The 14399-nt window shown below is 32.4% G+C and overlaps 1 protein-coding gene across 4 annotated transcripts; it reads left to right on the plus strand.

Moving 5' to 3' along the window:
• Positions 1 to 1381: 1381 nt before the first annotated feature.
• Positions 1382 to 13629, plus strand: LOC125503727 (carboxyl-terminal PDZ ligand of neuronal nitric oxide synthase protein-like). Of its 4 annotated transcripts, none has more exons than XM_048664471.1 (4): positions 1382 to 1492; positions 1926 to 2018; positions 2658 to 2819; positions 13439 to 13629. In XM_048664471.1, the coding sequence occupies exons 1-4, from the start codon at positions 1397 to 1399 to the stop codon at positions 13619 to 13621; spliced, it is 534 nt and encodes a 177-aa protein (XP_048520428.1). In that variant the 5' UTR covers positions 1382 to 1396; the 3' UTR covers positions 13622 to 13629. The 4 variants fall into 4 exon arrangements, with proteins under 4 accessions (XP_048520428.1, XP_048520427.1, XP_048520426.1 ...); XM_048664470.1 differs by lacking the exons at positions 1382 to 1492; positions 1926 to 2018; positions 2658 to 2819 and adding exons at positions 8860 to 9249; positions 11566 to 11894; positions 12610 to 13196; XM_048664469.1 differs by lacking the exons at positions 1382 to 1492; positions 1926 to 2018; positions 2658 to 2819 and adding exons at positions 8861 to 9269; positions 11566 to 11894; positions 12610 to 13196.
• The last annotated feature ends 770 nt before the right edge of the window (positions 13630 to 14399 follow it).

The following is a 14399-nucleotide window of genomic DNA, read 5'->3' on the forward strand; positions in this document are numbered from 1 at the left end:
TAGAATTGCAACTGGGGAACGGAACATTAGAAAAACATTTAAGCTTGTTTGCAAAAACACAAGTCTTTTGCGTTTAGCTATTTAAATTCAATAATTTTTATTTAGGAAAATGCAAAAGAAAAATATGACTAGTTTAATTAAATAATTCAATGATTTTACTAATTCAACATCGTGACAAAATCACCCTTTTTGCCAAATTAAATAGAGTGAAGAAGTCGCTTCCGGCAGCCGATTCTGTGGCGTATACGGCGGCAATATTTACCAATTAAATGTTTGCTATTTTCAAAACTTCTCAATTTACATTATAAATTATAAGCGACATAGTAAACAGCAGTTTGATGTTTGTTATTAAACTTCGGTTTAATATTTTACAATGTGCACGTACACCCCGGTTTCACGAAAACTACCCTGTTTGTATTCAGACCTGCGAAAATATTGGCTTAAAGTCAAAGCAGTTTGCCCGCAAATCAACTAGTTTAGAAAATATATATTTGCAAACAATTTATTCACTATTTATTTATTTAATAATTGACCTAAAATTATGTAAAGAATCAACAATCAAGAATCAATACTGAACCCGCATTTGTAAGTGTGTACTCAAGCTCCGTTTTAGAGCTTTAAAAAGTAACGTTTTTTAGAGCAAACATTTCATCAGTTGCCGATAGATGCGTAAACAGTGAATATCAAAATAATAAAAACCGTAAAAACGTCACAAAATTCGTGCACGAGCAAATCCTAATTTTTTTTCTGCCGGGCTTTTGGCAAATTAAGTTACGCACGACAAAAGTAAACAAAAGCAGACGCCTAGAAAAACCACTTAAAATTCCACAGTTGTTTAGGGTCCCTTTAAACGCACGACCCTATTTTCTATCCCACTAACCTTTGAAAAAGATCCATTAAGGGTGGAATAATATTCGGATGTGTTAGCGGATGGGATTTGCAATTTGCCATTCTACATTCGAATAAAGCTCTGGATCATGATATTGTCTTTGTGAAACTTTAAATTAACATTGGAAGCATGGGAAGGGAATAAGACGTAATTTATACCAATTATGGTTAAGAGTGGAAACAGGTATTTCTGGAGTAAACTTTAAATTTCTCATTAAAATATTCTTCAAAAGCTTGCATAGAATATGCTTTGAAAGACGCACGCTAGTGTTAAGGCAACAGTTAGTAGAATTTTGCAGCACGCGATATTTTGGTTTGAATAATTGGAACATTTTAGTCTGGATGTTTTCCGGAGCACACATCATCTTTATATCCGACGTTTCCTTACTATTTGCGGCAAGCATTGTCAGATATGATACTAAAAATGTATGTCAACGTCTCCTTGAAAATGAAATATGTAGGATAATTTAACATTAAATGATATGCAGAATACCCAGGTTCTACTCTAATGGTTCTATTTGTTTACTTTCAGTTTATTGGTATGTTGGATGTGCCAAGACCGACCAGTAGAGTGGAAATTGTTGCTGCCATGCGTCGAATACGGGTAAGGAAAAAGCCATGAATTTGAAAAGCTTATAAGCAATTATTATTATTTCTCTAATGCTAATTAAGAACTCATTTCTATCACCTTTCACATTAAACATTTTTCATCGATTTGACATTAAATATGTTGCAGCATTGTCTTATTGTGTGCTTACGCCTCTACTTTTGGTTGGTAAACAGATGCATTTTCAATGGCTAATCTCAATTTTGTTGTTTGTAAAGTACTAATTCTCGCATTGCAATACTAATTGCGTGGCACTGTTGATTTAACTCTTTAACGGCTACTGTGTTAAAAACACTGCTTTGATGCATTATACTGTGTATTTTCTTGCATAAAAGCTCAATGTTTAAGAAGTTTCTTGCAAACTTTCTATTCTGTCCTTAAACAGTAATTCTTCTAACTGTATCGCTAATTTTTAAATGTTTTTTTTCAGTACGAGTTTAAAGCCAAAGGCATCAAAAAGAAAAAGGTGACCGTTGAAGTATCAATTGAGGGCGTGAAAGTCACACTTAGGAAAAAGAAGAAGGTAAGCTTTTTTATATTTGAATTTCTGACCATGTGTGACATAATTTGAAACCACTTAGTCATAAAATTGACGCCGCATCGACTTCCGATGATTCGAAGTATATCTATGTAAATATTGGCTTATTTTGCCTTTAACGTGATGATGATGATGATGATCATGATGGTGATATTATAATTAATCTGGCAAAAACGATAATGTATAAGTAATAATCATTTAAATCAAAACATGTAAGCTTACAATTAAAATAAATCGCGTATTGACGGATCTGGCGTAGAAATTCCTAAACAGATCATTATTTGTTTTTGGAAAAGAAAAGTGGTATTTACAGCAGATCACCTCATTAACTGGAGATATTATCAAATAATTTTCTAAAAGTTTTTAGATTTGACAGCAAGCCATGTGCAAGGTAAACTTTTAGTCTATTTGCAATTATTTTTTCACGGAACTCGATACTTTGACCTAGGTGATTTTGAGTTTGAAACCTATTTTCTCTCAAGGTGTATTAACTGTTTCAGACATTGTGTCTATATAGAAAGTTCCATGTTTTGAATTTCTCCGTCATTAATGAAATACTAGATTTCTAGATTTTTTTAAATACAGATCAGCCTTTTAAAATTTTCCTTGATTTTGTGTTTGCAGAGGAAACATTGGACGGATGACAAATCCATGCTTCTCCACCATCCGATCTATCGGATATTCTACGTTTCGCACGACTCCCAGGACCTTAAAATATTTAGTTATATTGCCAGAGATGGTGCTTCCAATGTGTTCAAGTGTGCGGTATTTAAAGCTCATAAAAAGGTAAGCGTGTTACTATGTGGCAGTACAAATATTGTATATTATCCTTTTGGCTTATTTTGTGTTAATACCTGATATTAGTTGAATTCGTAAATGGAAAATCGACGTTCGATTCTCTATTTAACCAAATTGCACTTTTTTAGAATTGAAAATTCCATTAGGGGCTACGTACAAACTCTCGTTTAATCCACCGGGCAACAATCGCTAAAATTTCCAGTCGACTTCCTTTATTCAGTCGAATGGCTCTAGTTTCTAATCGAAAAAACATATAATTATTGAATTGCCGGTTTTCCTGCGCTATAGTGAACAGCACGTATTATTTGAGTGATCGTTTTTATACTCAGCTAATTGATGTTATTAATAATTCGCATCAAAGTAGAAATGAAGCTTTATTAAACGACTCAGTCGAGAGATATTCACATTGGCACGACAAAAATCAAAGTAAACAACCGCTGAATTCGTTTTCCGAATATCGAAATGGGAACTATCCAGATGGCTTTGTAAATCAACATTGGTGTAAAATCTTCATATAAAAAAAGTACACCGAAATTGTAGTTAAACAGGAACCAGGAACAAGATTTTGTATTTTAAAATAATTTTATGTATGTGCATTGTGAATTTATCCGAGCGCCTTTGAAGCATGGGAACTAAGATTTATATTGTCGCGGCTGATTTTTGTCAAACATAGAACAATACACAATACACGTAAGTTACGTAAATTTTATAAAAAATATTTTTTCATGATTCTCAAACTTGACACATTTTCCTTTTAAACAATTATATTTAACTCAAAGTGAAATTTTCGGCAAGTGTTTTATATTTAATAGTTACCATATTTAATAGTTACCTAACTCCCTTTTTTAGTTAATCTTTTGAAAGGAATTTTGCTGTTTAAACGCTTATACACGACTAGGTGTAAGATTCTATATTACGTTTTGTATTTCCTGTTTTATATTTTACATATTATACAGGAAGCTGATTCGCTTCCAGTCCGTATCAACAAAGCGTGGAATACTTACTAACATTTTCCCGACAATTCGAGATTTCTTATTGTTACACTGAATAGCCGGAGGGGAAACTTTAGTTAGACCACACAATATTTAGAGAATCTTCCCTATTTTTCAATTTGTATCTGTGCAAAATGTAAAGGTTTTCTTTAAATTATCGAGTTTTCCTGCGTCATACTGCCTCGATGGTGTAGAGCATGTTTTAAGTTTCTTAAGTGGTAAATGTCTTTATACTTGCATGTCGTTGGCGGTTTAGACGTGAAACCAATAAAAATCTACCGGCATCATTCTTCTTTTGATAATAATTGAATGTCTAAAACAAATAAGCAAACGAAAACTCGGTAACGTTGCCCTTTCTCCACGATTTTGGAGACACAAGTTTGTCACTTTTTAAATGTTTCAAACATTTCATCCAAGTACAGTGTTGTGCTGCTGTAAATTACATAATTACATGTTAAAACCGTTGGTAATCAAGTCACCGTTGTATCTGCAAGAGCAACCTATTTTTACTAATGATAATTTTATTAATGGTGTATATATTTAGTGCATTAATTACAAGTATATCCACTATGCAACGGAATTAACTCAGTTGATTTGTGCAGATCAGTCAGCTTAATTTGTTCTATCGTAAACTTAAAGACGTTTCAAGGAAGTAGTTTCAGAAACCAACTTTTCATGTGGGAATAACACCTTTTCGACTATTCCTTGCTCCGTATTTTATACAGGCGATTTTAAAATACCGTTCTAGCTCTTTAAATATTTGAAATGCAATGTTTACGTTTCGTAAGTAGTACCATCAAGGATTTGGCTTACTTTTTACTTATAATTTAAATGAACGTTAAACACCTGAACAACATAATGGATTCAATTTGCCAGTTCTAGTTCCCCAAAATCCGAATTTAAATATAGTTCCGGGAAAAATCTACATAAAATTAGACAACTTTTTGCGAAAAACCTCAAGTGCTTTACATATTTTTACATTGTGCTCATTAGATTAATTTTAACCGGGTGAAAGTAAACACTTTAAACCGGCTGACTTATTACATATTAGGTTTCTGCATATTTTTTCACTTGCCAGGTGCGAACTCATCAATTTTACAGCCTAATTAAATGGATATATTGCAGTGTACCTATACAGATCTGCTTGTCAAAATATTTGGTTAACTTTCCTGCTATAAAAAAGGAAAAACATGTATCTATTGATTTACCGCTTTTACGTGCAAACGGTCATTAATTTTCGGAATTCTTCCCTACTAAATAAGCCCATGACTTTGCCAACTATTTTTTGAATACTAGGAAATGCTAAATCATTATGATAGATTTACTTTTGATTATCTTGCTCTCAAGTAGCTGTTGTTTCCGCTGCTAGTTTTAACGTAATCTAGAAAGTATTAACATTTTTTGACATCTATAAAACTTTTCGAAACTCAGGAGATTTAGCAGGCTATTTGTATCTAATATCAATTGATTATTGAAAATGACTGCTTGCCAAAAGCTTGCACAGGCTTTTCGAGACATTATAAATGCCAACAGACAAGTAACAAGAGTATTAGTGATAATTTGAAAAATATCAATATCGTGTGTGGTCCCCGAAAATATACATAAATGCAATACTTTACTCATTTCCACTCACTATACTTATACACAGTTAATTTAATCTTCTGTGCGGTTGCATGTTTCACTGAAACTTAATGCAAATGTAGAACAACAAATCCCAAATTTAAATAATGTCGTCTGCCTACCCTAAGTGGGTAATTAATGTTTACGGGCATTTTAAACGGTTGTTAAAGTGTTGCTACTTATTAAGAGAGATAACAACCAATTTTTAATGAATAATATTGGTTACAACCCATAAAATCATAACGGAAGTTTATCGTTGACAGATGATGGGTCCTCAAATTCCTTATTAAAGTTTGATTATTTCTGAAGCTGAAGTTTGCACGAAGCAATTAGTAACGGCGCATAAAATTGCAAGCCCTCATTATTTTTCCCTATTAATAATTTGCTGACTTGAACGAACCTTCACTATTTGAAGCCACTAAAAGAATATTTATTAACTTGATATTGATCAGCAATTAAGCCAACGACTACTAATATATATTATATTAGTAGTCGTTGAATTAAGCGCAACAAGTTAAAAAAGATGCTAATAACATTTGGGCTTTCTTTGCACATTCTGAGAAGCATTTTATTTTTTCGAAGCATTTAAGTTTTGTAAAGTCCTATTTAGTCAATTAAAATTGGCAATTGAACCGAATTGGAATTATTTAATTAAATCATATTAACGGTTATCGGGCTTTCTTTGCAGGTCAGGAACGCATGAAATATGCACTTTAAGACTCAACATCAATATTCTTCTATTCTCTGATCTTCGTACACATATTTGACCTTGTACTTTGCCAATTTTCATCAGTTTATTCTTTTTATATCCCAAATTTTCAAGACATATATATTGCGTCGCTCTAACTCGTTTACGCCTCTACTATGCGAATATTTGAAATTGTTTTAATTTAATATTGATCATTGATACAAAAATGTCAAATTACAAACTAATGGACCAAACATTTAAATTTTGCCATACAATCGAGATATGTTTTAAATTATTGCCTTTGAATACAGACGTGCTTTTGTCGATTTAAAAGCTGGACAATGCCGGTCGAAATAAATTACAAAATATTATATGGGTCTCGTCCAAAACAATATTTCTGGAAATTCAATTTTAAGCACTAAATTAATTAGTGCCCGTATGCCAGACAAAGCTTCGCGTAGTTTTGTTAGTTATATTAGTGTGTTACTATTTGCTTTCCGGGCAAAACTATTGAGGACATTTTGAGTATTTACGGTTGCTTAATTTTCTGGCTTTTCTAATAATGTTGAATTCATTTGCGAATTTTGCAACTTTACGTGCACTGTAATAGATAGTGAATCAATAAGTTTACTAAAGTTAAATAAATTCAGCTCCAACATATATGTTTTATTAAAATACAGTATTTTTATATGTTCAACTTTGCTGAAAGTTTTATGACCCCTAGGATTACCGATGATTTAAACTCAGTCTTATGTATCGTTTGTGCCACTCCTAAACATATACCGTTACTTACACGTTTTTCGCACCTATTTGAGCCTCGTTTCCAGAAACCCTGATGATGGCTTAATCGCCGAAAGCGACTGGTCAAATATTAGATAGATACACGCTTGAACCGTATACCTCATTTTGATACTTTTTGATAGACATTGATACACAGCTGAATATTTACACATTTTTGTAGCAATCTGCTCTGCGAGTAAACTTGTGAATAAAAATGTGGTGTGGTGATGTGATTAAAAAATAATAATTTTTAACTTAGTTATGACAGAAAAAATCTTATAAAAAGGTTACATTTTCACATAATATCAATTAAAAATCCCTGCTGCGATTTTCGATAAGTAATTAGCACTCAATCAGTTAAGTAAATTTTGAAATATTTAATATCGAAAGCCTTTGATACATCCACTGGCAATTGTTTACCACGTAGGTACGTGCGACTAAAATAACCTATAATTTTTCTATAGCCTGAACCTCTTAATTCTAAAGAAAAAATTGGCCGGTTTATTTTCCTTAGAGGCAGCAGATGTTATGTGCTGATTTCGTATAGGCAATTTTAATGGAACATTTATATATTTCGAACGCATAAATAAACTACTTGTCGATCATTTTTTTAAATAATTTTTGAGTATTTTTACCTAAACGCCTGTCCACTTAAAAAAAACAAATAATAAGCAGAGCTGCTTTTAATATTCTATGATAATAAACAGAATCCTTTTAAAAATATGGATTTTTCGCTCGTACACTGCATTGTTTCATCATAAAACATGATTTTTTCATGTCAGCTTTTAACTTTCGGTCTTCATTATTTATTTTACTTGATAATTAAACCTTCATATTATTTATAAACTAAATAACTCAACTTTGCATTAGCGTGATTACCCGTTTTATATGAAATTTGTTGTGTTTTACAAGCGAGTACAACGTATTGTCTCAAAGGTGAAAAGTATGATCATTCATCACCTGGCTAAATTTGTCAAGCTGGACTTGTTTTTGTTGGACGAGACGCCGTGAAAAAAAAGTAATTTAAATTGCCAAACCAAGGCGAGCTTTTAAAGCTTTGTTTGCTTTATATTAGAGCACGTACAGAAAATATTTTTGCAAGGTAAAGAATCCTCTAATAAAAATTAAGCTGTTTGAGTTTTTTGTGTAAATCTCTTCTTTTTTTTAAATGCGGTTTTACATATTTTTTGTTTGCTCTAAGGCTCTTGATAATATCAGATTACAACTGAATTGACATAAATAGTAAGATGAGTTGGGCGTTCTGAAATAGCTCAAAAATCTTCAAATTTCTTTATAGATGATTTTCCTAAGTGTATAAAGCAGCAATAGTCGTATTGAAATCCATTCACTTACTGAAACTCGACCTCAACTTCGTTTATTTATTCTTCAAAGAATTTCCAGTGTAGAAAAAGTTCATTTCATCACTCGTTTGTTCGGTACATTCAATAAACACTTCAAACGCCTTGTGTTTCTACTGAAATACATGGTTTTTTCGAAAAAACAACACTTTTGTCTAATTGAGAAAATCGGTTAAAAAACTGTTTGTTTTTTGAAAAAATATTTGTGGGAACAACTGTTTTTTTATTAGAACCCAAAGCACTAATTTTGATTATAGATTTGAATTTTTTTTCTTTTATTGTGCTGCTTATATGTTCTATATTTTTGTTTATTAGCTTAGGTTGCCAATTGAAATCGAGCTGCAAGGTTACATTTTGCTGAACAAATTATGAAAACAAAAGGATATGGCGAAAGTGCCACAAATTTTGGCATCTTGCCCAATTTGTTTAAAAAAAATTATGATGTAGGTTTTTTAATGCTACTTCTTTAAGCTGGTCAAACTAAAAATGGAAATAAATTTACGAAAACCTCTAAACCCCTAGATGAATAGGGTATTAACCTGCACAGGTCCACGCAAGATTAACGACGAGCAATAAATCCAACAACGCAAGTTGAATCTTGACATAAAATGTTCCCCCGAAAATCCACGAAACATTCGGAATAATGCCATAAACACGTCAAATACTATAAATAATTCGAAAATTCAGTGCTGGAGGTGCGATTTTCGCGAGTGACCGCTTCAACTTTTGTTTCCAAACAGTTTCACGATTCGATGGCTTAATCAGTGTGCTCGTTATAGTCGTTGAATCCAATTCCTCGTTTCATGTAAAACCGATTTGTGTTGTTTTGTGACTTAGTTGAAAATGTGGACAAAACTGATAAATGGCAAACCGTTTCTCTCAAAAGTGTGATGAAACTTAGTGTGCTTTTATGTGTCCGAATATTTAAATAGTGCTCGAAGCTGAAACCGTTTATTATGCTGGTTATTTTGCAAAACACAGTTAGAGGAAGTTTTTAAAGGTTTTTTTGATACTCAGGAATTAGGGCGAAATCGGATTCACTAAGCTGCAGATTTTTAATTTTTTTAGCTGATTAATCATTATGCCATGGAAATATTTGTATGCAACGAGCTCAGAACTCATATATAATGCATGCACTGCATTTTGCTCATGTATAAATTCCAGATTACCATCAAACTCTTCAAAACTTCATTCCCAAATAAAAATTTAAGTTTAATGATAAAGAACATGCACAAAAGTTTATTTTGGGCTCGACTTAAGCTTGCTACCTTTATTTTATTCATAGCCAAGGAATTTGACCTGTAATTAAAGTTTTGGCGCCAATATAACGGAGGCAAAACAATGATTTATTCCAGACTTGGAATTCCAGAACTTGTACGATAGTTATTTATGTGTGCACTTTTGGAGAATTATATCCTATATTTATATCTTTGAGTGGGTTCAAATGCGATTAAACATATGGGAACTACTACAGAATAAAAAGTAGCTATTAAGCAAGAAAACAGACTGCAAACGTACCTACTTTAAGTAAAAATTGTAAATTTCAAATTGAGGTTTTATTGGCGATTTTTTGTTTGTTTGATTTGTTTGAAGAAAAATATTAATTATCTTATATAAACATGTTCATTTCGATTATTACTCTATTATGTAGTCGTAAAGCTGGGTAATGATAACTCATAAACATAAATTGCTATTAGTTGCATTCGATTGTATCGCAGTCTTTGAAGTTATTTTAGTATATCCGTTAAAATCACCAGTGCAAATACCCAAGTTGCAAAACATATAATTTTCCAATGGTATTGCTTTGATAGTGAGCTAATAGCTCTTTTAAATTAGACACTAATAACGTTTAATTCAAAATATTTTTAAAATTTTTAATCATGATAACAGCAATCATTAATTTATGTGCCTTGATTTACGCTCGAAGCAACTGAAAGATCGGTTAAGAATATTTAAGTACAATTGTTTCAAATTCACTTAATTCCGGAAAATCAACGGCAAAGTGACCTTTGCAAAATTAAGTCCGAGGACTTCGAATAATGTAAATATCGACCATATGGCGAATGCCAGTACATACGTTTCAAACGTCATCAATTTATTCACGTGTTCTTTAAACATACATCCATGGACTGAAGTAGGTATACCATCATTCACCGCTGAATAAATTCTATACGAAAACTTGTTCTGCATTAATTTTTTGGTTGATTTTATCTGTCACAATCTTACATTATAGGATCTCGGTCGATAAGACTTTTCACCCAAAACAAAGTAAAAAGTTACTTACTTACTACACAGAAATTTTGTCTGAAATAATCAAACCGAAAGTTTGCTTTAACGTTATTTTACTAGAATGTTTGCATCCATGGACTAAAGTAGTGCCAAAAAACAATTAGCGCAAATGTTAATTTTAAATTCAAGGATCAACATTTTAAGCCAAGCCTAAGCAAATCTGACGGAATGTTCTTGAATAAATCTTTTACCGAAATTTTATTTGCATATATTTCCATTTGAAACCTACATAGAGTTGGTTGAAGCAATTCAGATAAATGCACTTGCTCATATTTCCATTTTCCTATGAATAGAATTACAAGATTTTATTGCGTTTTAATGTTTATGATTACCTCGTAATAAATGAAAAACTATAAAGAACTGATGAAACACAACGACAAACCATATTTTCAAGCGAATAAAATTCCGTTGCAAGCGTGTTAAATTTCATATTTTTTGTAATATTTTTTCGATTGAAACCCAATGGGCATCATACAACATATAACATTTATTTTTCTAGTTATCAAACCATAATGTTAACCTCATTACTGACGGATATTACCAATTAATCTGGGGGAAAGTGCAATAATCAATCAAGTGGGATTTTTTAAATTTCCAAAGTGACATATCCGGAGTGAAGAACTTGTTTTATGTTTGTTTATTATATCAAAATGGTGTTCAACTTGACAAGCTGTACATTACTTATAAAATAACAAACCAGAAATTTCTTGGTGACAAAAAATAATTGTCGTGTAACGCCGCTTTTTCCGAAACCGTTTTTAATGGAAAATAGCTTTTTTTCTCGGAACTCAATAAGGATATTTGCAAAATAACCCAAAAATGTACTTTCATTATTCCATTTTTTGAGAGTGTTTACGACCGATTGACTTGATTTTAAAAACCTTATTTTGGCCGAAAGATATATTGGTTAAATTTGTGCAAACCTTTTAAAAACCTCCTTTATAACGAAAATAAACATTGCATAAAAAACGGACCTTTTCATAAAATCAAACAAACAATCCTTCTAGAATATGAATCATATAAAAGTAAAGACATTATGTTAGCTACCCCACCAACATGAGTAACAAAAAGCAACTAAATGAGTTGAACATGACCAAGTTAAGACATTCCAGCCTAGATTTAGCAGATCCCGAGCTGAAAAAGAAACACAGCGATGTATTATCAAGGGCGAAGCACAAACTTTTAAACCTAAGTGATGCCTTGAAGCACAGAAAAGCCGAAGAGAACCAGGAAAAACCGTTGTCGAAGAGCATGACCCAATGCACGTTGGATTACTTTTTCAAACATTCCCAGAATAGAGACGAAGATACTAGGGATGAAATGTATCAGAAGCCTGGTAAGAATTAGCTGAAAATGGACTTAGAATTCTGAATATTGAAGACTTTGTGTAGTCATTTGGCAACTGTTTGTCGGCAAGCTATTGGCAGTTATTTCTGAAAATTATTTTGCATAATTGAATGAAGCGATAGGCAGTCGAAGTGTTGCGAAAAGTTTCAATCTGATACAGAAAATATTAAATACCTGAATTAAAAAGTATTATGTTCCATATTTGTCTAATTGTTACTTTATATGTAGAATGTTCATTTTTACAAAATGTCTCTAAAATCTTGAGAAATATTATGCCACATGTTGTCACTTTCTTAATAGACGATACAAATTATTGAAGAGATGAATACAGAAATACGTAAAAAAAGGCAGCTCAAATGATTTACTGTTAAAGTTTTAGCTTTTGAAATATTCGTTAGCGTTTCTTAAGATTTAAGTGCTTCTACAAAACAGCCAATGGAAAATTACTAACTGGATAGGAGTTAATCAGAGGACTAAATAATGAAACTTGTTATACTAAAACATGTTTTACTAAGGGACTTATCTTGCAATAAAATATTTTAAACTTTCTGTCAAAAAATATAGGAATTGCCATTAATCTGGCCAAGATTAGAAAACTTGCATTTCGTAATAAGACACTTCACAAATAACTGCAAAATAACTTATAGTTAATACACATTAGTTTAAACAGACATAAAAAAATTAGGAATGTTTACTATTACCAGGTACCAAGTGTTTATTACAAAAACAAACATCCGTGGGATCTTATCCTGAAATAAAGATCTCATCGTTTGACAACGAGTTGGATAATGAAAATGAGGTGTTTTATCCAATAAGCAGACTGAGGCCAGCAACTGTTTGTGTGGACCGGCCGAGTGTTGATAGACGAAGCGACGCCGAAGCTCTAGCATTAGAGCGTCCAAGAAAGAAGCTGAGCTTCAAGGAACCAGAAGTGGATACAAAAAATTCAAGACACACAGAAAAGCAAAAGAACGGCCATCATAATGAACACTCGACTAATAAAATGAAATTCAATAATCACTCCTTTGGGGAAACCTTAAAGAACAAAGCCGTAGCTAATAAGCAGGAAGATTCACGGGGGCGAATTCAGACAAACTTTCAAAATACTTTGAAGTCTTGTGAACGGATTCTGAAACATCCCAAGCCGAACGGGGCAAAAACTGCGCCTAACGAGAACATTGATAAGACGTTTACGTTGGGGAAAGGGATTCAAAGTATTGCCGGATTAGGATTAAGTGTAGTGACTAATGGAGTGCAGCGGACACCTAGTTTTGAGGATTCCGATTTAGAGGTAGGATTTCGGTTGACAAATGACTGAACAAAAGAAGGCGGCTTTCAAGTTTGAGCCCCATTTGGCGAATTTAATTCCCCAATTATAAGGTGGAATAAATGCGAAGTTCTTTATTTCCAAAATAAATGCATCTAATATAGTTAGTTGTATATATTAAAGTTTTTAAATTATATATGTGGATTAAAATTTTCAAAATTGTGTGTGATTTTTCGTAAAAATATCATGGTGTCTGTTTATTTCAGAGTCAAGCGATGCGAGTTGTCCGGACTGTTGGACAAGCGTTCGAAGTGTGCCATAAATTGTCGATAGGAGCGCCAGAAGACAATTTCGACGATGAACAGGACACGACCTTAACACAAGACTTACTCAGTGATCGGCTTAGTGATGTAGCTAGTGATAAACCCAAAAAAGGTAAGTACTCTTAATGCAAAAGAAAGCCGCCGAAGGAGAATTGTTGTGTTTTTAAAGCTCTCCACCAGCTGGAAACTTCTGTTATGAACCAAGTTAAAAGTCGGTTAGACGATATTCGTTTTAGTTTGTTTGTAGAGTTTTGTAAGAAATTTCAATTAGTTTAGATTTCAGTCAAGCAGTAACTTTATTTTTTACATAGTTGCTGTTTGACTAATTTAGACGGGTTTTTAACGATTTGAGTCTGGAAAATTTAAATATATGCTTTAAAAACATACATAATATTAGAAATTTAAGCATGGCTTTATTGTAGCAAAGTTAGAAAGCCTTAATCCTAGATACACACAGAATGAGTCGAGGATCAATTTTTAGGCACTGGGCACTGTAGTATGGGGCTTAGGTAAATAGTAGAAATAAGTAAAAGTAGCTCTGCTTCGCATTAAAACTGGAAGGATGGAAACTATTTAGTCCACGCACTATCTTAACATATCCCAAAAATCCCACACTGGATACCTAAATAGCTTATTTTTTCAAAATACTTAATTTTAAAGTTTACTATACTGCATCTGTTAATAATAAAAATATTTTCAATTAATATTGATATGCAATACAGACGAAGTGCTGAAGCATATTTTGTTGTAAAAATTTTCCCGAAATCCGCATCTTTACCTGATGCGCTGTGATATGTTTGTCGGGATTAATTATTATGCTTTAAATTTATTCGCGTCATTTCCGAGTTACTATATAGATGATTTAAATTGAACAGTCTATGAAAAGATGAGGTATTCTGATATG

This window comes from Dendroctonus ponderosae, unplaced genomic scaffold (genome assembly GCF_020466585.1).
Source record: "Dendroctonus ponderosae isolate FM_Combo_2020 unplaced genomic scaffold, Dpon_F_20191213v2 Dpon_F_20191213_275, whole genome shotgun sequence".
In the NCBI taxonomy this organism is placed as follows: Eukaryota; Metazoa; Arthropoda; class Insecta; order Coleoptera; family Curculionidae; genus Dendroctonus; species Dendroctonus ponderosae.

Bases quoted from the DNA above. Each gene is read 5' to 3' on its own strand.
- LOC125503727 (XM_048664470.1), top strand. From the start codon at position 11,615: ATGAGTAACAAAAAGCAACTAAATGAGTTGAACATGACCAAGTTAAGA. The intron at 11,895-12,609 runs GTAAGAATTAGC...TACTATTACCAG, and splicing joins TGAAATGTATCAGAAGCCTG to GTACCAAGTGTTTATTACAA. The intron at 13,197-13,438 runs GTAGGATTTCGG...TGTTTATTTCAG, and splicing joins TTGAGGATTCCGATTTAGAG to AGTCAAGCGATGCGAGTTGT.